General features: G+C 39.2%; 1 protein-coding gene across 5 annotated transcripts in view; it reads left to right on the top strand.

Moving 5' to 3' along the window:
* UBR2 (ubiquitin protein ligase E3 component n-recognin 2) overlaps window positions 1-24,005 on the top strand; it is a 132,300-nt gene that overhangs the window by 2,371 nt on the left and 105,924 nt on the right. For all 5 annotated transcript variants that reach the window (XM_090282419.1, XM_090282418.1, XM_090282420.1 and 2 more), the window contains exon 2: window positions 14,527-14,786. In XM_090282419.1, coding sequence (XP_090138545.1) covers window positions 14,527-14,786 — 260 coding nt within the window. The remainder of the gene's footprint in view (window positions 1-14,526; window positions 14,787-24,005) is intronic.

The raw sequence follows: 24,005 nt of genomic DNA on the forward strand, positions 1-24,005 counted from the left end.
TTGGGATCCCATCCATTTAAACTTACTTAATAAGCACTAGTGTCATCTTTCCCATACTTTATTTACACATGGCTTCTTTTCTATTAATAAGAGGAAGAAGCACTATTTATGATCCCATTTATCCAACTAGTATGCCTCACAAATGAAAGCACGTTAGCCCTCTCTTTAATAACTCTTAAGTTTAGGATATTAAAAAGGCCCTCTCTTCTCAGCCTTCTCTTTTTCTTGGTAGAATTGGTTCCACAAGTATGACTTTCCCAACAGTTTTGAGTCTGTTGCATGCTCTGCAGATTTGACTATAATGTGTTCCAAAGGATGATGATGCTTTAAGAAGTGTATATATTATTTTCTGCCAACTATAAAAGAAATACATAATCATTATAGAAGTATTACATCTTGATTGTTTTTTGCTTTAAAATTTTTAACAGTTTTATATACAATTCAAATACACAATTCAATTCAGTGGTTTTTACTGTATTCACAGAATTGTGCAGCCATCATCACAATCAATTTTAGAACTTTTTCATCACTCCCAAACAGAAATCCAATACTCATTTAGCGGTCAATATTTTCTCCTAAACTCCCAAACTCTAGATTCATGTTGTAGCATATATCAATACTTCATTGCTTTTTATTACAAAGTAACATTCCATTGTATGCATATACCATATTTTATTCATTCATCAGTTGATGAACAGTTGGATTGTTTCCTACTTTTGGGATATTGTGAATCATGCTACTATGAACATTTGTGTATAATCTTTTTGTGGACACATGTTTTTATTTCTCTTGGGCTTACTATTTTCCAAAGTGGCTATATCATTTTATAATATTCCCACCAGGTCAGTATGAGGGATGTGGATTTCTCCACATCTGTGTCAGCATTGTTACTGTCTTTTTTATTATAGCCACTCTGCTGGCTGTGAAGTGGCATCTGATTGTAGTTTTGATTTGTATTTCCCTATGACTCATGATGTTGAACATTTTTTCATGAGTTTTTTTGGCTATTTGTATATTTTCTTTGGAAATTTCAATTCCTGTCTTTTGCCTGTTTTTAAGCTAGATTTTTTTGTCTTTTATTATTGAGTTTGTATATTATTTTGGTTTGTGAATGCTTTTCTAACTTCATTTTTAGAACTCAATTTGGTTTGCATAAATATGTATTTTTTAATAATATACAGTCTTGAAAACAGCAGTTCAGCACGAGCAGTTGTTATTTTACAATTAACAAATGTGTTGGTTATCCTGGTTTGAAAGCAAAATCAAATGGAGTTAAAGGATAGAATTTTAATTTGGTATAGAATGATAATTAGATAACCTCTAGGGAATCTTTCATTTTTGTGTTTATTGTAGTTGCTCTCTATCCCCAGGATTAAATTTAGCATTCAGAAAAGGAAAGGTCCTGGAAACATCGCCATAACATGTTTACTTCAGTGAAATGAGTTGACAGTTTCTTTACTTCCCTATGGAGGATGTCTAACATGATAGTGTTTATCACTGTGTTGTGCACATCGGTGTGACACCACAAGTGTCTGAAATAAGGACAAAATCACATGCAACCAAATTAGAAATCTTAATAGTTTTTCATGTTAAACACTTACACAATTAGCTTATGTTAGTGAGAACTAATATGAAAAACTAGATTTTATTCTTTTGAGAAATATATGAGCCATTCTGAAAGGCAGTCAAAATTTTCTCTTCACAGCTTTTTTTTCCCTTTTAATTTATGCAGTTGCAAGTGATGAATTCAATATGTCTGGTATAGAATTCTTATGTAAAGGTACTTTGCTTTATATATTGTTCAAATTTAATGACATTAAAATGCTGTAATAGATGTCAAATCTGTTACATAGTTTTGAATTTAGAATAATATGCCTGCCTTTCTTGAACCAGATTTTTATGTATTGTTAATAAGTTATAATAATATAATATTTAGAATGAAACGCTTGTTTTATGAATAATATATTTTATACGAGGGGGCTTGATGTTTTTCTTAACCAAAAGGTGATATTAGTTTCTGAAGTTTTTAAGAAATCTTGGAACAGATTTGACCTGTCAGTGTTGTTGAAGCCACAAAACAATGATTTTAGAAAGCATTATCTTTTATTTTCCTTGTATTAAAATTCTGCAAGTGAAGTTTTAAGAGAAATGGAAACATTAAACTAAGAACGAAAATTGCTTTTAAAACAAAACCTTTAGATGTGTTGTAAATTAAAATTGCCTGAAGAATAATTTTCCAGGATCATGGAGATGAACTTTTTGAATCATTTTTTAAAAATTTACACTTGACATTCGATATTATTTTAGTTTCTGGTATACAATATAATGATTAGATAATTATATGATTTATGAAGTGATCCCGCCCCCAATAATTCTAATACCCACCTGAGAATTCTTTGACTCTGAATACTTAATTTTCTATTCATAAACAGTAAATTGCTTTGGATAATTTGATACTATCTTCATGTTTTAAAGATTTTTTAAAATTTATTTTTATTTTAACTTTAAATTTTATTTTTTGTCAGTAATTTCCCATTGCTCACAGACAATTTTTTCAGAAGGGAAATCAGCAGGAAAAGGAGTATTGACAGGTCCTACTCAGTGTATTTCCAAGCTTTATCAGTTCCTCCTTCAAATACTTTACCAATTTTTTCATTAATCACTTGTGATTTTTAGTCAAACCTGGTAAAAATCTCTTAAGATCACAACTGCATTACATTTTGCTTCTTGAATATAAACTTCAGTTGTGTCACTCAGTAGGCCCTGTAACCTCAGACAACAAGTTTGGCCTGCCTGAACCTCATTTAACTCAATGTCTGACTCAGTCCCTAACATCTCCCTGTGACTTTGCACTGTCCAACATGGCGGCCACTGGCCACATGCAGCTATTGAGCCCTTGTAATGCAGCTAGTGTGACTGAGGAAGTAAATTTCTTATTTTACTTAGTTTTAATTAATAATATGTAATATTTAAATCAAAGCGCCTTTATGTTGGAACAGCTTTGGCATGTGGATCTGTTTTTTCAGCCTTATGAACTCCAAATGCAGATCAAGTATTTCCAGCAAAAATTCAGTATCTAACTTAAGATGGGCTAGACATAAAATACACATCTGATTTCAAGGACTGTACAGAAGATGAGAATATCTCAGTAAGTGTTTTATACTGATTCACAGGGGAACAATTTTTAACGTAATTCTAGTTGAGTTGGATTTTTCAGCTGTTTTAGACGTAAATAGGCGTGCTGATTTCAAAACTGCAGTTAGTTTTTCTTCTGTCACGTCAAGTTTTTTTCTGTACAACTTATCTTAATGCCACCACTGCAGGCTGGATCAAGCCTGGATCAAGGGAAGCACTAGTGCTCTCCTACTGGCTGAGAGCAAACCTCCCTCAAGTGGGGAGGGGTGGGGGACGACCTTGAAGACTAGCAACAGGTTCATACTTGCCTAGGCTATTCAGTTACACACGAGACAGTGTGGTGAGAGGTTGTGTGCCGCTCTATGTAGTGAATCGTATTCCAAAGTGTAGTCCGAGTTCTTGTCTGTATACAAGGAGTTAGCAGGACTTGTTTTTTTATTTACATAGTACTTATTTCCATTCCTTCAGATCATGTCTGCCTCTATTTCTCATCGGAAGTGCCTAAACACCCTGATTGTTTTGTTATATCTGTGGCAGTTTCACCATTCCCAGTCAAAGGACAAACATCAGAGCATTTGTCAGGCAAGCCTATTTTGCATATTTTAAAGTAAAACTTGGTGATCAAGATGAGTCTTGGGCCCCTCACAAGGTGTGCAAGCAGTGTGTTGAGAGTTTATGGATGTGGATGAAGGGAACACGTGATAAATTGCCATTTGGTATACCTATGGTTTGGCAAGAGCCCAGAGATCATTCAAGTGACTATTACTTTTGTATAGTGAAAACAGCAGGATATAACAAGAAAAACAAATATAAAATAGAGTGTCCTAGTCTACCATCAGCAATACACCCAGTTCCTCATTCAGCTGAAATCTCAGTGCCAGTTTTCATTGAACTACTATCTTTCAAAAAACAGAAGTATGGTAAAGAACTAAGTGACAGCAACAATGAAGATTTTGAAATTGAAGATGACTCAGTTTGTAAGGGATTTGATCAGCCTGATTTGGCACAAGATTTGGGACTATCCAAAAAGGCTTCAGAACTCCTAGCATCAAGACTGCACGAGAAAAACTTGCTTGAAAAAGGAGCGAAGGTATCCTACTTTCAATCATGAGAAAGTACATTTCTGCAGTACTTTCAGAGTGACGGTGGTTTTGTGTATTGCCATAACATACATGGTTTAATGGAGGAATTGGGAATTCCAATCTATAACGCAACTGAATGGCGACTGTTCATCAATAGCTCAAAGCAGAGCTTGAAGCGTGTCCTCCTCCACAATGGCAGTTTATTTGGTGCAGTCCCAATTGGCCATTCAGTTCGTTTTTGTGAAGAATATGAAGACATAAAGAGAGTCATTGATCTGTTGCAATATCACAAGCGCAATTGGATCATCTGTGTTGACCTTCAAATGGTCTGCTTCCTTCTTTGTCAGCAACACGGATACACCAAGTGTTCCTGTGTTCTGTGTATGTGGGACAGCAGAGCTCATGAGAAGCATTGGGTGGAGTTGAATTGGCCTTCAAGATCTGACCTCAAAGCTGGTGACCCAAACATTGTACATGAGCCACTTGTTGACAGAAAGAACATTATATTCCCACCTCTGCACCTAAAACTGGGTGTCATGAAGCAGTTTGTTAAAGCTTTGCCAACTGAAGGAGATTGTTTCAAGTATCTCATTTTGGCATTTCGTAGCCTGTCGTTTGAAAAGATAAATTACCTTATTATGTATGTTTGGTAGCAGAACTTTACTACTTGTACACAGTTTGACTTACAGTAACAATATATAGCCTTTATGTGAATAAAATAACTAAATAAACGATATATTCAGGTAGTTTTTTTCTTTATTTTCCTTTGTATGTACATTCTGTATATAATTTTTGGGACAAAAGGAGTGTATCCTGTACCTTAAAAAGTTGACATGATAGAGAAAAACTGGGGTCAGTTTTGGATTCAGATGCCAAAAGTTAGTCAAAAACAAGTGTCAGGTCTAACTCAACGAAGATCGAGTATTACAGGTTGAAATGGCAATAAGTAGATTGTATTAAATTAATATGACCTGTTTCTTTTTACTTATTTAAATGAAGCTGCTAAAAAATTTTAAATGACACAAATGGCTTCCATTCTGTTTCTTTTTTTAAATAATATTTTATTGATTATGCTATTACAGTTGTCTGGATTTTTCCCTCTTTTCCTCCCTCCACTCAGCAACCCCCACTTCCTCAAGCAGTCCCCCACCATTGTTTATGTCTGTGGGTCATGCATATTAGTTCTTTGGCTACTCCATTTCCTGTACCGTACTTTACATCCCCATGGCTATTCTGTAGCTATCTATTTGTACTTCTTTTTTTTTTTTTCAGTACATTTTATTGATTATGCTTTACAGTCTTCCCAGTTTTCCCCCCCATAACCTTCCTCCACCTGGTATCCCCCCTTCCCTCCAGCAATCCGCGACCTAGTTCATGTCCATGGGTCATCCATGTAGGTTCTTTGGCTTCACCCTTTTCTATATTATTATTAACATCTCCTTCTCTAATTTATTTATACTAATTATGCTTTTTGATCTCCATTTCCCCATTCTCCTCTTTTCCCCCACCCCACTGACAACCCTCCACACGATCTCCATATCTCTGGTTCTGTTCCTGTTCTGGTTGTTTGCTTTGTTTGCATGTTTGTTTGTTTGTTTAGATTCCGTTGTTGATAGTTGCTTTTTTAATGCTCATGGTTTTGACCTTCTTTTTCTTAAATAATTCTCTTTAACATTCCCTATAATAAAGGTTGGGTGGTGATGAACTCCTTTAGCTTTACCTTGTCTGGGAACCACTTTATCTGCCCTTCCATTTGAAATGATAGCTTTGCTCAACAGAGTAATCTAGAGTTGTAGGTCCCTGCTTTTCATCACTTTGAAAACTTCTTTCCAGTCCCTTCTTGCCTGCAAAGTTTCTTTTGAGAAATCTGTTGATATTTTATGGGAACTCCTTTGTAGGTAACTCTCCTTTTCTCTTGCTGCTTTTAAGATTCTCTGTTTTTAGCCTTTGGCATTTTAATTATGCTGTATTTTTGGTGTGTTTCTCTTTGGGTCCAACTTGTTTGGGACTCTCTGCTTCCTGGATTTATATGTCTATTTCCTTTACCAAATGAGGGAAGTTTTCCTTTCATTTATTTTTTCAAGTAAGTTTTCAATTTCTTCCTCTCCCTCTTCTCCTTATGGCACCCCTATGATTTGGATGTTGGCACGTTTGGAGATGTCCCAGAGGTTCCTAAGCCTCTCCTAAATTTTTTGAATTCTTGTTTCTTGTTTTTGTTCTAGTTGAATGTTTATCTCTTCCTTATGTTCCAAATCATTGGTTTGAATCCCAGCTTTCTTCCTTTCTCTCTTGGTTCCCTGTGGATTATTCTTTATTACACTTAGTGTAACCTTCATTTCTTTCTTTATTTTTTTGCCATACTCAAGGAGTTCTCTGAGCATCCTGATAACCAATGTTTTGAATTCTGCATCTGATAGGTTGGCTATTTCCACTTCACTTAGTTCTTTTAATGGGGTTTTGTTTTGTTCTTTCATTTGGCTCATATTTCTTTGTCTCCTCAATTTGGCAGCCTCCCTGTGTTTGTTTCTGTGTATTAGGCAGAGCTGCTTTTACTCCCTGTCTTAGTAGCATGGCCTATGTAGAAAAGGCACCTGTAAATTGTGTGGGGCAGAGCCTTAGGTAATTGCCAAGGCAGGACAACCCACTTCACTGCTTGTGGCTGTGTGGCAAGGGCTCGGAGAGGGGACAGTGCCGCTGCCTGGCTTCTGCTGGTTTGCCTGGTGCTCGCCCTATTTCCAGGCACTTCTCCCCCTTCCCGTGTGCAAATGTCGCTCTTCCAGCTGCTGCCCCAGTGGTGAATCCTAGAGTGGGTGGGTTTGCATACATTCTAAGACCATGCTGGCCCTTTAGCAGCAAAAATCCAGCAGTTTCTTCTGCTGCCCCACCTCCACCAGTTTTTTCTTTTTTTTTCTTTTTTTCAGTATATTTTATTGATTATGTTGTTACCGTAGTTCAGTTTTTGCCCCTTTGCTCCGCTCTGCCCAGTACCCGCTGTCCCTCCAGCAATCCCACCCCCGTTAGCTCATGTTCATGAGTCGTGCATGTAAGTTCTTTGGCTTCACCCTTTCCTATATTATTCTTAACTTCCCTCTGTCTATTTTGTACCAATCAATTATGCTTCTTAATCCTTGCACAATATCCCCATTTCTCCCCCTCCCCTCTCCCAGCTGATAACGCTCCAGATGATCCCCATACCTATGATTCTCTTCCTATTCTGGTTTGCTTAGATGAATTTTGTTTTTGTTTTTTGAATTCAGTTGTTGATAGTTGTGAGTTTATTGTCATTTTAGTGTTCATAGTTTTGATCTTCCTTTTCTTAAGTAAGTCCCTTTGACATTTCATAAAGTAATGGCTTGGTGATGATGAACTCCTTTAGCTTTACCTTGTCTGGAAAGCACTTCATCTGCCCTTCCATTCCAAATAATGGTTTTGCTGGATAAGGTAGTCCTGGTTGCAGGTTGCCTTTCATCCCATTGAATACTGCTTGCCAGTTCCTTCCTGCCTGCAAACTGTGCTCTGAGAAATCAACTGATAGTCCTGTAGGCACCCCCCTGTAGGCAACTCTCTGCCTCTCTCTTGCTGCCCCCAGGACTCTGTCTTTATCTTTTGCCTTTGGCACCTCAATCATGATGTGCCCTGGTGTGGTGCCCTCTGTCTCCAGCTCGCTCAGAATCCTCCGTGCTTCCCAAACCTGTATGTTCATCTCCTTCACAAAATTTAGGAAGTTTTTCTCACTTTTTTCAATTCTTGCTTCCTCAATCTGCACTGGTTGACTGTGTTTTTCTTCCTTATGTTCCAGATCATTGATTTGAACCCCAGTTTCCTTCCCTTCACCATTGGTTTTGTGTGGATTTTCCTTCATTTCACTTAGCATAGCCTTCACTTCTTCTCTTATGCATTTGCCATACTCAAGCATATCTGTCAAACTTGTGAGCATCTTTATCACCAGTGTTTTGAATTCTTCATCTGTTAGCTTGTCTCTCTTCTCATCTGTTAGGTTGGCTATCTCCTTGTCACTTAGTTCTCCCACTGGAATCTTGATCCGTTCATTCTTTTGGGCCATACTTCTCTGTCTCCTCATTCTGACAGGCTCCTGTGTTTTTTGCTTCTATTTGTACTTCTTAATCCCCTCACCTCTTCACCCAGTCCTGTACGCACCCCTCCCATGTGGCAACCATCAAAATGCTCTCTGTATTCAAGATTCTATCTCTTCATCTTGTTTGCTTAATTTTTTTTTTAGATTCAATTGTTGATGTGTAATTTTTCCATTTTATTGTTCATAGTTTTGATATCCATCTTTTTCTCAAATAAGTCCCTTTAACATTCCATTTAATAATGGTTTGGCGATGAAGAACTTTAGTTTTTTCTTGTATGGGAAGCTTTTTAACTGCCCTTCAGTTCTAAATGATAGTGTTTTTGGGTAGAGCAATCTTGGCTGTAGGTCCCTGCTTTTCATGATTTTGAATATTTCTTGCCAATGCCTTCTAGTCTACAAAGTTTCTTTTGAGAAATCAGCTGTCAGTCTTATGGAAACTCCCCTGTAGGTTCCTAACTGCTATTCTCTTGCCGCTTTTAAGATTCTCTCTTTATCTTTAACCTTTGGCATTTTAATTATGTTGCGTCTTGGAATGCACCTCTTTACATCCATCTTCTTTGGGACTCACTGTGCTTCCTGGACTTGCATGTCTATTTCCTTTGCCAAATTATGGAAGTTTTCTTTCATTATTTCTTTAAGTAAATTTCCAATTTCTTGCTCTTTCCCTTCTCCATGTGGCAGCCCTATGATGTGAATGTTGGACTTCTTGAAGTTGTCCCAGAGACTGCTTATGCTATCCTCATTTTTTTTGCATTCTTTTTTCTTCTTGTTGTTCTGCATGTTTTTTTGCTTCCTTATGCTCCAAATCATTGATTTGAGTCTCAGCTTCATCCATTCTACTATTGTTTCCTTGTAAATTGTTCTTTATTTCAATTAGTGTGTCCTTCATTTCTGAGTGGATCTTTTTTATGCAGTTGAGGTCCTCACTAAGTTTCTTGAGCATCCTTATAACCAGTGTTTTCACTCTGTATCTGACAGATTGCTTATCTCCATTTCATTTAGCTCTTTTTCTGGAGTTTTGATGTGTTCTTTCATTTGGGCCATGTTTCTTTGTCTCCTCGTTTGGCAGCCTCCTTGTATTTGTATCTATGTATTAGGTAGAGCTCTTTGACTCTGTATCTTGGTAGTGTTGCCTAATGTAGTAGGTGTCCTGTAGGGTCCAGTGACACAGCCTCCCATTTCACCCAAGCTGGGTATTCACAGTACACCCTTTGTGTGGGCTGAGTACACCCTCCTCTTGTAGTTGAGCCTTGGTTGCTGTTGGCAGATCAGTGGGAGGGATTTACCCAGGCCTGTCTGCTTCAGGGCCTGGCTATGACCATTGACCACCAACCTCCACACTCCGTGGAGCATCAGCTGTGCAGGGGCAGGGTGGTGGTGCTCTGACATGGTCCGTAGCTGTCCACTGGATGCACTGGCCCTGGGGTTTCCCAGGTGGTGCAGGCCAAGGTCAGCCCTGACATATGTTTTTTCCTGGGCCATCTTGCCTGAGCTTTAAAGCAGTCTGAGATGGCTGCTTCTCGTGCTGGGATTGAGAGATTGCCAGGCAAAGCCAAGCTGTGAATCTAGGTTGGCTGCTACTAGTGCCTGGTCTGGGGCTCACTTTACTAGCTATTGCTTGTTTTAGAGGATTTAGGAAGTTGTGATGCCTTATCCAAGACCAGTATTTTATATGAAAAAAAAAACTTGGGTGAGCCTTGAAATTGGGTGGGGTAGAGTCAGGGGATCTCCAAGGCAAGTCAAACAGTGTTAGCCAGGTTCATGGAGTCTCAGATATGGCACCAGCTTGCTGGCTCTGTGACTCAGTCTGGATGGATGTGGTTTCTTTAATTCTGTAGTTCTCATACTTCCATTCAACTCGATTTCTGACAGGTCCAAGTGCTGGTTGTTGTATATTTTAGTTGTAATTTTGATGTGATTGAACACAGAGGCAAGCCATGTCTACCTGTGCCACCATCTTGACTGGATGTCCTAAAAATTTATTCATTTTTAGAGAGAGGAAGAGAGAGAGAGAGAAACATTGATGTTTGAGAGAAACATCGATTGGCTGCCTCTTGCATGACCTAGCCTGCAACCCAGGCATGTGTCTTGACCAGGAATCGAACCATTGACCTTTCAGTTTGTGGGGTGACACCTAAACCACTAAGTCACACCAGTCAAGTCTTCATTCAAGTTTTAAATAGCGTTTGCTGACTTGGGTGAAAAACTAGACATTCACCCTTGAATGTAACCCAGAAAGTTTTGTTTTAGTTCAAAGAATTAGATTCTGGTTTGCTTGTTGGTTTATGACTCTTTTTCCTTTTACTCTTGACTACTTTTTTTGTCCTTTTATTGTCCTTTATAATTACTGAAGTGTGTGTGTACGTGTGTGTGTGATTTTGATTTAGAGTCACTGCTCTACAGAAACAAACAATCCTTAAACCTGTGGGATTGTCTTCCAAGAAGTGCTTTCATTGTAAGTGTAATTTAGTCTCTTACCTACTTGCAAAAACTTCTATCCAGATACTTATGAAAAAGATTTTTACATTTTAGTGAAAGTTCTCTGAAATGTGAAATTGACTAGAAAGTCTGCCTAGAAGGTTATCTAGCCATGTTATATAAAAATAGAGACATTTATCGAAAAAGATAAGATACAAGAAACGTTATACATAGGACAATGATGCCTCACTCCCCTTCAAAATAGGCAACTCGGGACCTCATACAGTTCTCGCAATCACCATCAGCTGTCCCATCATATTCTCCTGAATCTCATTGACCATGTGAAATCTCTTCCCTTTCAAAGGTGATTTTAGTTTTGGGAAATGCCAGAAGTCCTAGGGTGCCAAATCTGTGTTGTAAGGGAGCTGAGTCACCTGGGTGATTTGATGTTTTGCCAAAAAATTTCACAAGACATGATGCATAAGCAATCACATTGTTGTGATGAAGCTGCCAATCACCAGCTGCCCATAACTGCAATCTTCTAATTCATCTAAATAGTTTCTGTGGAGGAATGTTCAAGCTTAATGCAAAATTTGATGCAGATTTGTTGCTCAACTTGCTCAGTTGTTTTGAATAAGATGGCCACATGGTACACCTGCTCACTCAACAGCATCTATAACCCCCACTGACTAGTACAGTGAAGTTGTCATTGTTCATGCATGCGGACTCCAGTCCACTCTCTTTGGCTGCGAGGTTATATTGATGTAGTGTAAACCGTTCTCTTTATATTAACACTGGTTGAACTTTTTCTGGGTAGACCTCGTATACCTCATGAATACTTAAAATCTTTTTATATATTATTTTTAGAAGGAAGGAAGTGGACTGAAGATTGTACAAGTAATAGTAAAAATAAAGATCTTACACACTTGTCTTATGGTGTTAGATGTCACTTGAACATAAACTCTTCTTTAATGAGGATATAATTTGCAACTTAAATTACTGTAATTCATAAGTAAACCCTGGGCCTGTATATTAGCAGTGCAGTTAACTGCATTTTTGTAGAAGTGGGTCGTTTTATGTTTTCAGATTTTAAATTTTTACTTTTGTAAATACACAAAGTATGGAGGTCAAATAAACATACAGACTGAACTGGCAGGGGAGGCAGGAGCAAATGACAGAATACAGGGAAAAGACTTAAGGAGATAGGGAACAAAAGGAGGTGGTTTGAAAGATGTTTTACTAGGGCTTATTTGGTTTAGTTTTTAGAGACTGCAAGAGTGGATCTGCTTTATCTCTGTTTTCATTAAAACCACATTGAGAATCCTTCCACAATATTAGTGTAGTGTAATAGTAGTGGAAACGTATTTATTACGTTAACAGATTTTACTAAATGCTCACTGGAGCCAAGTTCTGTTTTAGATATAGGGGATATGGACGTGGGAGATGGACGTGAGCAATGGCTAAGAAGGCATTTTAGAGAAAGTGAAACATAAACTGAGATTTAAAAAAGGAGTAGAAAATAACCTTATAAAGCAGAGAGAGAGGAGCCAACATGGGTCTGGAGGAGAATATGGGAGAGTATTGATACACAAGGCAAAGGACTTTGTAAGTCATGTTAGGGGGGCTGACTTGATTCTCAATACAAGGGGAAGCTGAATGACAGGAACAAATTGGCATTTTGCAAGAATCAGTCTGATAGTGAGGTTGGGCAATGGACTGCGGAAGGGTAAGACAAATGGACATCACCAGTTAGAACATGGGTGCACTAATTCTGGTGAAAGATAGGAATGGGGACTTGGACTAAGGTAGTGGAGTTGGAGAGAAAGAAGTGGATAGATTCAACAAATATTTAAGAAGCCTTGAACAAGACTTGATTAAATGTTGGAGTGAGGAAGAAGAAAGATTTTCAGTGGTTTGTGGTTTGGATACTTGGGTAGATGGTGGTATCTGAAATAGGCAAATGGGGCAAATAGTAGGGTGTGGGGGGATCATTAGTTCAGTTTTGGCCATGTTGTGTTGGTATCGGAAAGGGAAAACCCTTGTTTCTTCTGTTTCCCTCTACACTTACACCTATACCCTGGCCACCAAATGTGTGGGTATATGGCAGGTGGGGTTCCACACACCAAACAATTCTGTAATTTTCTGAGACACCAACTGGGTGTCCTACAATTCAATTCAATTCTGACACTATACACCTAGAATTAGCATCAGATCCCACACGTTAAGGGCCCAGTCTCACAAGACTGCCCTCTTTACACTGTCGTCAAGTTACCCACAACTTCTGACTTGGCTACAAATAGGGGGTTTCCATGATCTTTTCTTTGGGTTCAGTCATTGACAGAAGATCTTATAGAACTCTCAGGGAAACAGTTCATTTACTAGATTACTGGTTTATTATGCAATGATACAATTCAGTAATGGCCAGATGGAAGATTTGCATAGAGTAAGGTATGTGGGAAGGGGTGCGGAGCTTCCATGCCTGATGCCCACACCTCTGTGTATTCAGCCCATAAGCTCTCTGAACCCCAGCATTTAGGGATTTTTATGGAAGCTTTGTTAAATGGGCATGATTGGAGACTGTAAATTCCAACCTTCTAATCACTGGGTTGGTTCCCCTGGCAACCAGCTCCCCAAAGGGGATTATTATAAATGACAAAAGATACTCCTTTCACCTTTATTCCTTTTACCACTTAGGAAATTTCAAGAGTTTTAGGAGCTCTGCCAGGAATGGGAAGAAGGCTGAATATACATTTCTTATTATAAATTACAATATCACAGTATCTATTAGCTATCTAAGTATAATTAATTATCACAGGTAGTTGGACATAGAAGTTTGAAGACAGAGAAAAGTGGCTGTTGTTGATTTGTTTTTAGTAGGGAGAGCAAAGAGGAAAGGGTTTTTTTAATAGTGAGGTTTATCAGGGAAAGAAGCCACATTGGTGGAACAAAGTCTCTTGCGGGCTGATATTCATAAGATAGTGGTATATCATCTCATTTATTAATCAGTCAGAAACATAACTATGGTATTGGCTGTTCATGTTCACTGCATGCTATTACTATCAGCAAATTGACAAAGTGCATCCAAACCATAGTCAGAATATGAAGGTGGTCGCTTCGCAAGGTATATAAATGCCTAATCACAGTGTTGTACACCTGACACTAATATAGTGTCTTTCAACTATAATTAAAAGTAATTTAATAAAAAATTGAAAAGGAAAATAATAAAATTTGAACAAAGCATTAGAAAGGAAGTCAGATGGGCTCAATGGCTAGTGATTTATGTGATGATTTGTGGGGTCATTTTCCTGTACTGCTTGTAGAAATTGCTTCTAGAGTTTGAGAGAGGGACTAATTTCATTTTAATTTTACTTTCACTTTAGGTAGAATTCTAAAATAGTTTGGATTTTTTAAAAAGATTTTATTTATTTATTTTTAGAGAGAGGGGATGGGAGGGAGAAGGAGAGGGAGAGAAACATCAATGTATGGTTGCCTCTCACATGCCCTCAAACAGGGACCAGTCTGCAACCCAGGCCTTGACTGGGAATTGAACTGGCGACCGCTTGGTTCACAGACTGGCACCCAATCCACTGAGTCACACCAGCCGGGGCTGGTTTTTAATAAAGTTCAAAGTTTTGCCCTTTTTGAAAGGAATATATACAGCGATGAGTGTTGTCAACAAAATGATTTATGACTCTTACCATTGTTTTTGTATCTAAGAGAAAATAGAGTACATTTATTTACATTAGTAGTTTATTGACATTGTTTAAAACTTTTTCTTCTTTCTTTTTTTTAAAGAAATGGCTGCAATCAACTGACCTCACTAGAGATGTCTACCAGCATTTAGCTCACTATGTACCCAAAATCTACTGCAGGGGTCCCAACCCTTTTCCACAGAAAGAAGACATGCTGGCACAGCACGTTTTGTTGGGACCAATGGAATGGTACCTTTGTGGTGAAGATCCTGCATTTGGATTTCCAAAACTTGAACAAGCAAACAAACCTTCTCATCTTTGTGGTCGTGTTTTTAAAGTTGGAGAGCCTACATACTCTTGCAGGTAAAATATCAATTCTCTTTCTAAAAGGCTCTTGTTTTTACTTGACATTTTTTCCCTGAAATCTTACATCTTTGTTTTTAAATTATGAAGTGTTATTTATATATATATATTATATATACGTAACCCTGGCTGGTTTGGCTCAGTGGATTGAGCGTCGGCCTGCGAGCTAAGTGTCGCTGGTTCGATCTTCCAGTCAGGGCACATCAGAGAAGGAAAACTCTGACTCCAAAAAACCTCCGCTGCCTTGCGGCATACCTCTTCAGGGGAAAGGCTAAGGGAGTAAACCCCGACAGAAAATCCGGAGCCGGAGTCCCTAAGGCGGTTTGACGTTGTAGTCAACACCGGCAACTCCTGCGGCGCACCTGAAGCCAAGCTGTATTGACTCCGTCTTTCCCTTGGACCCTTCAGCTGCGAAGAGAGGGGGGGTCTGCTGCATGGGCAACAGCAGACCCTCCATATCACCCTGCCCAGGCTCTGTAGCTTCATCGCAAGATGTCGATTCAACACGGGAGGAGACAGATACCGTGTCACTCCCGAGTCGGACAGCACAGCCATTCTCGGCGGTGCAGATAGACTCTTAAGAAGCTACACCATCGTCTCTCGAGACGGACGGCTGCCGACGACGACGACGACGATTGATTATGCTGTTACAGTTGTCTCAATTTCTTTTCCCTCTGCTCCCCTCCACCCAACGACCCCCCTCCCTCTGGTTGTCCCCCCCTCTTGTAGTCCATGTCCATTGGTTGTGCGTATAGTTCTTCTCAACCTCTTCCTGTCTACTCCACTCCCTCCTACTATGCTTCTTAATTCCTGCATCATCTTCCTCCCTTTTGCCCCTTCTCCCTCTCCGCTGACCTCCTCCCAATATGTTCCCCATACCTATAATTCTTTTTCCACTCTCGTTGCCTATTTAGTTTGCCTTTGTTTTGATTCCCTAGCTTCTGTTGTTGGTCGTTGTGATACAGTTATCATTTTAATGTTCATAATTTTGATCCTACTTCTCCTAAACAAATCCCTTTAACATTTCATATAACAGTGGTTTGGGTCTAATGAACTCCTTCAGTTTTGCTTTGTCCTGGAAGCACTTTCTCTGCCCTTCTATTCTGAATGACAGCGTCACTGGATAGAGTATTCGTGGCTGTAGGTTTTTGATTTTCATTACTTTGAATATTTCTTGCCAGACCCTTCTTGCCTGCAGAGTCTCCTTTGAGAAATCAGCTGATAGTCTAATTGGGACCCCTTAGTACATGATTCTTTTCTTCTCTCTTGCTTCTTTTAAGGTTCTCTCTTTATCTTTAATTTTTGACATTTTGATTATAATGTGTCTTGGTGTGGTTTTTCCCTGGGTCCAGTTTTTCTGGAACTCTCTGTGCTTCCTGGACCTGTAAGTCTGTTTCCCTCCCCAAGTTAGGGAAGTTCTGCTTCATTATTTTTTCACAAAGTTTTTCAATTTTTAGTTCTTCTTCTTCACCTTCTGGGAAACCTATAATTCTAATGTTTGTTCGCTTATGGGTGTTCCATAGGTTTCTGAGCCTTTCCTCATATTCCTCACTTTTTGTTTCCTCTTTCTGCACTGATTGATTGTTTGTTCCTTCCCTTTGTTCCAATTTGTTGATTTGATCTCTGGATTTCATTTCCTCATTACTTGTCTCATATGTGTTTTCTTTCATTTTGGCAGGGCTAGCCTTCATTCCTTCCCTGTCGTGTTCAATATCTTCTGTTAATTCTGTAACCTGCCTTATGACTATAGCTCTGAACTGAGCCTCAGAAAGCTTTTCTATTTGTTCATCTGTTAATTCCTTGATTTGCTGTTCGGTTACTTTCATGACTGGTATTTCAATCATTATTCCTATCATTCTGACCGTTTTCATTTATCTTTCCTTCTTGGGCGGGGCTGTCACACCTTCTACGCTATCAGGTGCAGCGCCCTGAGCACTCGTCACAACCCAGCGACCCTTCTCACCACGCTGTGGCGCTTTGTGTGGGGGTGGGGGTCCAAGATGGATTCCTGCCGCTACTCTCTGCTGAGAGACCGGGAGCCTCTTCCTCCGTCGCCGTGCCCTCTGAGCCTCACAGTCCGAGGCAATGGGGGTCTGCCTTCACCAGCGTTAGAATTGCGAGGTGACGGTTCTTAACTGCAGCCAGGACTGCTCCCCTGGCGTTTCTCACAGTCCTGCCACTATCCCTGCTGCTGCCGCCGACAGCACAGCCCAACCTCTCCACCCCAGTTTCGCCCCTCTTACCTGTCTGCACGAGCACCACTGGTTTACATCTGCATACGTTGGACTTCCATGTAGTTTTATTTTCTGGAATTTATGGTTATTTTTAATTTTGAGGTAGTTGTATTCCTTCTTAGTTGTGGAGGTAGACAGAGCTTGTCAGTCTAAGCCTCCATCTTCTATTTAATTTATTTCTGCTCCTTTTGCCCATTTTTTAATTGGGTTGTCTGTCTTCTTGGTATTGAGTCATGTAAGTTCTTTATATATTTTGGAGATCAATCCCTTGTCTGAGATATCATTGGCAAATATATTTTCCCATATGGTTGGTTCCCTTTTCATCTTGCTGATGTTTTCTTTCTCTCTTTAATCTTTGGCATTTTAATTATGATGTGTCTTGGTGTGGTCCTCTAGGCCTAGTTTGTTTGGGTCTATGTGCCTCCTGGACTTGTATGTCTATTTCCCTCACCAAATTGGGAAGATTTCCTTCATTATTTCCTCAAGTAAGTTTTCAGTTTCTTGCTCCTCCCCCTTCTCCTTCTGGCACCACTATGATTAGGATATTAGTACATTTCAAGTTTCCCAGAGGTTCCTAAGCCTCTCCTCGTTTTTCTTTTTTCCATTTTTGTTTCTTTATTCTGTACTGGCTGACTGTTTATTTCTTCTTTATGTTCCAAATCGTTGATTTGAACCCATTTCCTTCCTTTCACCATTGGTTTCATATGTATTTATCTTCATTTCACTTAGCATAGCCTTCACTCCTTTTCTGCATTTGCCATACTCAAATGTATCTGTCAAGTCAGTGAGCATTGTTCTCACCAGAGTTTTGATCTCTGCATCTGTTAGGTTGACTATCTCCTCACTGCTTAGTTCTCCCACTGGAACATCCCTTCCCTCTTTTGGGTCATACTTCTCTGCCTCCTCAACTTGACAAGCTCCTGTGTGGGCCTCTGTGTCTTAGGTAGAGCTGTCGTTCCTTTTATGCTGTAAGGTGCGGAGCCTTAGGTATGCATCAGTACTAGGCAACCTGCTTCACCACTTTGTGGCACTGTATGTGGGGGAGAGGTCTGAGAGGGAACAATGCCACTTGCTCAGCACTTGCTCCTTTTCCAGGCATTTCTTCTGCTTCCTGTATGCGACTGGTGCCTGTATAGCTGTTGCCCTGGCTGTGGTTCTCAGAGTGGGTGGGTCTGCGGATATTCTAGGACCATGGGGGCCCTCTAAACAAATGTACTCTGCTGAGAGACTGGCAGTTTCTTCCATCGCCCCAACCCCCACTGATTTTCAGTCCAAAGCAATGTGCTTTATTTTCCTTGGCACTGGGAACATGAGCTGCTCGGTCTGGTCTGGTGCTAGGATCACTCCCCAGGTGTCCCCCTGGCCTTTATAATGTGTGACTGCCCTTCTGCTGGTCACAGCCACTGTTGCGGCCTCCATACTTCATCCTCTCCGCCCCTCCTACCTGTCTGGATAAGTCTTTCTTCTTTATATCTTTGTTTGTTGGACTTCCATGCAGGTTGATTTTCTGGAACTTCTGGTTGTCTCCAATTTTGAGGTAGTTGTATTCCTTCTTAGTTACGGAGGGAGACATAGCGTATCTACATATGGCAAATAGTATTATTGATAGAAAACATTGGAACGTGCCCTGGCTAGCGTAGCTCAGTTGGGAAGGTCGCATGTTCAGTTCCTGATAAGGTCACATGCCTTGGTTGCAGGTTCAGTCCCAGGTCAGGATGCATAAAACAAGCAGCTGTTAGATGTTTCTTTCACATTGTTGTTTCTCTCCCTCTCTTTCTCCTTCCGTTACCCTCTAAATAAATAAGTAAATAAGCAAATAAAATATTTTTTAAAGGGTGAAAGTGAAAATAGCATTCAGTGTTTGTTTTGCAGCGAGCCATTTCATTTTATATATTTAATTTTTTTTCCCATTACCATTTAGTCCCCTTAACCCCCTCCCCACAGCAATCACCACATTGTTGTTCATGTCCATGAGTCCTTTTTCCCTTTTGAGTGAGCCATTTAAGTGGCGGCATGCACCCTGAGCAGCAAGAGTGGCACTGCTTTTACTATGTATTAGTGTTATTTTAAATGGTTATATGTTATACAGTATGATTTAGTAGGTTATTTTTTGGTTCTGAGAACAAAATTTTTTCTACGTAAATTAATGGTAGTTGGTTCTTCCCTTTATGCCATTTCAGCTTATGAAAGTTCTCATAAGAACACTCTACTTTTGAATAGTGAGGGAAACCTGTACCTTGTAGAATAGGAAATGAGGGTGACAATGTGCAGTCTCATTCTGAGATTGGAGAAATTGTGCAGTGCCCAACAGGTACTAAGTTATTTAAGCCTAACTGATTAACAGAGTGGTTAAGCGTTTCTTCTGGTCTAGGGGTGCCCTGAAAAATACTGTCAAGGTGCTAACAATGCCATGAAACAAGAAAGTTTGGCAGTCTCTTTAGTATGAGAATTATGAACAACTAAATGCTGAAAAAATTGAAAACTTACATGAAGTGGATAAATTCATAGAAAAATGATAGGCAACTTGAATACAATATGAGAAACGTTGGAATGGTAGTTAAAGCTGTTCTTTCCCCCTAATCCCAGGCCTGGTTGACTGTATAGGTGAGATCTACCAGATTTTTAAAGAACATTAATTTCTTTCTTACACAAGTTGCTACAGAAAATGAAAAGGGTAAAAACTGCCTAACTCTTCATACTGCTAGTATAATCTTGATTGCAAACCATGATAAATTCAAGGGGAGACATTATAAAGGCATTTCACTTATTAATGTAAATAAAAGGATCCTAAATAAAATATTAGCTTTCTGAATCCAAAAATGTACTAAAAGAGCAATGCATCATGATCAAACGGAGTTTAGTTCAGGAATCCAAAGACAGTTCACTGTTTTAATAGTTGAGAGAGGGAAAATGCATTTTTCTGATTTGGTGTAAAAGAGGATTTTATAAATTTCAATAATTGTTTATGATATAAATTCTTAGACAAAGTGTATATAAGGGAGTTTTATTGACTATCTATGTATTGGATATTTGGAAACTTTTTACTATAGACATTTTCAAAATCATAAAAGTAAGGTGATGGTATAATAGACCTGACATGGCTTCATTGCTCAGCTTCAGCAATTACCAGCATGTGGCAACTCTTTTTAATGTATGCCTCTGCAAACTCTTATTTTTTTAAGTATATTTTATTGATTATGTTGTTAACAGTAGTTCCAATTTTTTTCATCTTTGTTCCCCTCTGCTCAGTACCCCCCTTCTCTTCAGTAATCCCACCCCCTTTAGTTCATGCCCATGGGTCATGCATATAAGTTCTTTGGCTTCACTCTTTCCTATATTATTCTTAACTTCCCCCTGTCTATTTTGGACCAATCGATTATGCTTCTTAATCCCTGCACCATTTCCCCATTTCTCCCCTTCCCACATCCCAGGTGATAACCCTCCAAATGATCCCCATATCTGTGATTCTGTTCCTATTCTGGTTTGCTTAGTTGAATTTTGTTTTTATTTTTTAGATTCAGTTGTTGATAGTCGTGAGTTTGTTGTCATTTCAGTGTCTCTAGTTTTGATCTTCTTTTTCTTAAGTAAATCCCTTTGACATTTCATATAATAATGGCTTGGTGATGATGAACTCCTTTAGCTTTACTTTGTCTGGAAAGCACTTCATCTGCCCTTCCATTCCAAATAATGGTTTTGCTGGATAAGGTAGTCCTGGTTGCAGGTTGCCTTTCATTCCATTGAATACTGCTTGCCAGTCCCTTCCTGCCTGCAAAATGTCCTCTGAGAAATCAGCTGACAGTCCTATAGGCACCCCCCTGTAGGCAACTCTCTGCCTCTCTCTTGCTGCCCCCAGGACTCTGTCTTTATCTTTCACCTTTGGAATCTCAATCATGATGCATCCTGGTGTGGTTCCCTCTGGGTCCAGCTAGCCTGGGACCCTCTGTGCTTCCTAGACCTGTATGTCTACCTCCTTCACAAAATTTGGGAAGTTTCCCTCATTTTTTTCAATTCTTGCTTCCTCAATCTGCACTGGTTGACTGTTTTCTTCTTCCTTATGTTCCAAATCATTGACTTGAACCCCAGTTTCCTTCCCTTCACCATTGGTTTTGTGTAGAATTTCCTTCATTTCACTTAGCATAGCCTTCACTTCTCTTATGCGTTTACCATACTCAAGCCTATCTGTTAAGCCTGTGAGCATCTTTATCACCAGTGTTTTGAATTCTGCATCTATTAGGTTGTCTAGCTCCCCATCTGTTAGGTTGGCTATCTTTTTGTCGCTTAGTTCTCCTGCTTAGTTCTCCCACTGGAACCTTGATCCATTCCCCCTTTGGACCATACTTCTTTATCCCCTCTTTCTGACAGGCTCCTGTGTTTGTTTGCCTCCGCGTCCCAGATAGAGCGGTCACTCCTGTTACGTTGTAAGGGGTGGAGATTCATTAGTACAGGGCGACCTGTTTCCCCACCTTATGGTGAAGGGACCCGAGATGTCGGGGAGGGGTCCAAGAGGGAACAATGCCGCTTGCCCAGCACTCGACCCTTTTCCAGGTACCTCTCCCACTTCCGCACCGGACTGGCACCCCTCTAGCTGCTGCCCTGGCCATTGTTGCCTGATTGGTAGGGTCTGCAGACGTTCTAGGACTGTGGGGGCCCTTTAAACAAGTGGACTCTGCTGAGAGACCGGCATTTTCTTCCTCCACCTCAACCGCCACTGGTCTGCACAGTCAGAAGCAATGAGACTTGATTTTCCCTGGTGATGGATCCTGGGCTGGGAGCTGGGAACACTCCCCAGGTGTCCCTGCTGACTTCAAAACATGTGACTGTGCTTTCTGCTGGCCTGCCGCTGCTGCTGCTGCTGCTGCCATCACACCGCGTCCTCTCTGCCCCTGCTTCGCCCCTCCTACCTGTCTGGATGAGTATTACTTCTTTATATCTTTGTTTGCTGGACTTCCATGCAGTTTGATTTTCTGGAACTTCTGGTTGTTTCTAGTTTTGAGGTAGTTGTATTCCTTCTTAGTTGTGGAGGGAGACGCAGTGTGTCTGTCTACGCCTCCATCTTGGCCGGAAGTCCCACAAACACTTATTTTTTAATATTTCTTTAACATTTAGCCAGACTTGGAATTGTGCTAATTGACTCATAACTGTAGAGTCAGAGTTCACGTATTTGATTTGGCTGTTGTTCCTCATTTTTTCTCTTAATCTGTAATAGCTCCTCTCATTCTTTCTTTTCTTCTTCTTTTTTTAATTTATGTAACTAAGGAGCCAGGTCATTGTCCTGTGGAATTTTCCACATTCTAGATTTGGCTGATAGTATCTCTATCCTTGTATTTCCTTTAAACAGGTAGTTAGGCTTAATTAAATTCTGTTATGTGTTTTTGGGAGTTATAGTTACTGTATAATATTGGTGTGTAATGTATTGATTCTTTATATCAGGAGGCACATGATGCTTGGCTACTTTTGTTGAGATTAATATGTTTATGTCCCTAGCAGATGCAGCCATCACTTGATGTTTTAACAGTCATTTTTGCTTGTTGACTAGATCAGCACCTTTCAACTGGTATGCCACAGGAATTTTTAAAACATGACCCGACTATTAGTCAGAGACACTGACCTCTTTTCTCTTAGATTGTCAAAAATATGACAACGGCCAACACAACAACAGCTGTCCTGTGTGAAGGATTATACCCTTTTTTTTGGTCAGATTGCCAAATATTTTTTGGTGTGCTGCATAATTTTAGTAATTAGTTCATGTGTGCCATGAGATAAAAAAGGTTGAAAATCACTGGCCTAGATCATTATTTTATTAGGGAATAGCAAAGTGGTGATATTCTAACTTATCATTTCTTTTTCACTTGTTAGTTTATTAATTTATTATTTTATTATTTTATTAAAAGAAATATAGTCCTCTGATTACCCTGGGGTACAGTTTATATAGGAAAGTCAAAATAAATTCTTGGTTATTTCTAGAAAAGCACTTTCTTAGGAAACCTGCAGTGAACATAATACTTAATAGAGAACCTTTAGGTATTTTTAATATCTAAAGCAAGACAAGGATGCCTACTATTATTGCTACTGTTTAATGTATTACTGGAGGTCCTTGTCAAAAGTATAGGGAAGGAAAATTAAAGGTGTAAATATTGTAAAGAAGGAGTTAGAAATGTCATCATGTACAGATTGTGTACTTATTTACCTTGAATACAAAGAATTCATGGGTAAAAAGCTTTAGTAAAAGGAATAATCCTGGACATGATAATTTACTCTTATGAGAATGTTATTACTCCTAAACTTTTATCACTGAATTCCAGTAATCTCTGTCAGAGTGTTAGCTATATATTTTTTAAGGAACTTTATGAATTCATCCTAAGTGATGTATGGAGGAATAAATAAGAGGTTGTGAATAGCTAAGTCAGCCTTAAAAAAGGAGAATAAAGGGGAACTTTCCCTGCCAAATATTAAGGCATATTACAAAGCCTTAGAAATAGAGAGTGGTATTGTTAAGAACAAACAAATAGATCAAGCATATTAGAGAGCTTAGAAATAGACCCGGGGGTATGTGGAATTTAAAACAGTTACACAACAATCAATAAGTAAAAGATTTTTTAGTAGGTGGTGCTGGAGAAAAAAAGTAGCTCATTATATATAGAGAAATAAAACTACCTCTATTCTATATCGTATACAAAGGTAGACTCCAGATGAATTATACACTTAAATGTGGAAGATAAATCCAAAAGTTTAATGGAAGAAAATGAAAAGTATTTTTGTGACCTGATCTGGGGAAAATCTTAAAACCTCAAAGTACAAATCAGTTTTGTGTGTGTGTGTGTGTGTGTGTGTGTGTGTGTGTGTGTGTGTGTGTGTGTGTATGTGTATAAATTTAATTGCATCAAGATAGGAGTTCTGGTTAACAAAGGGCACAGTGGACAAAATTAATACGTAGGTGACAAATGGGAGACAATATTTGCAGTGTTTAATATTGCCAAGTGATTAA

This window comes from Furipterus horrens, unplaced genomic scaffold, assembly GCF_987537825.1.
Source record: "Furipterus horrens unplaced genomic scaffold, mFurHor1.1.pri manual_scaffold_6, whole genome shotgun sequence".
Taxonomy (NCBI): Eukaryota; Metazoa; Chordata; class Mammalia; order Chiroptera; family Furipteridae; genus Furipterus; species Furipterus horrens.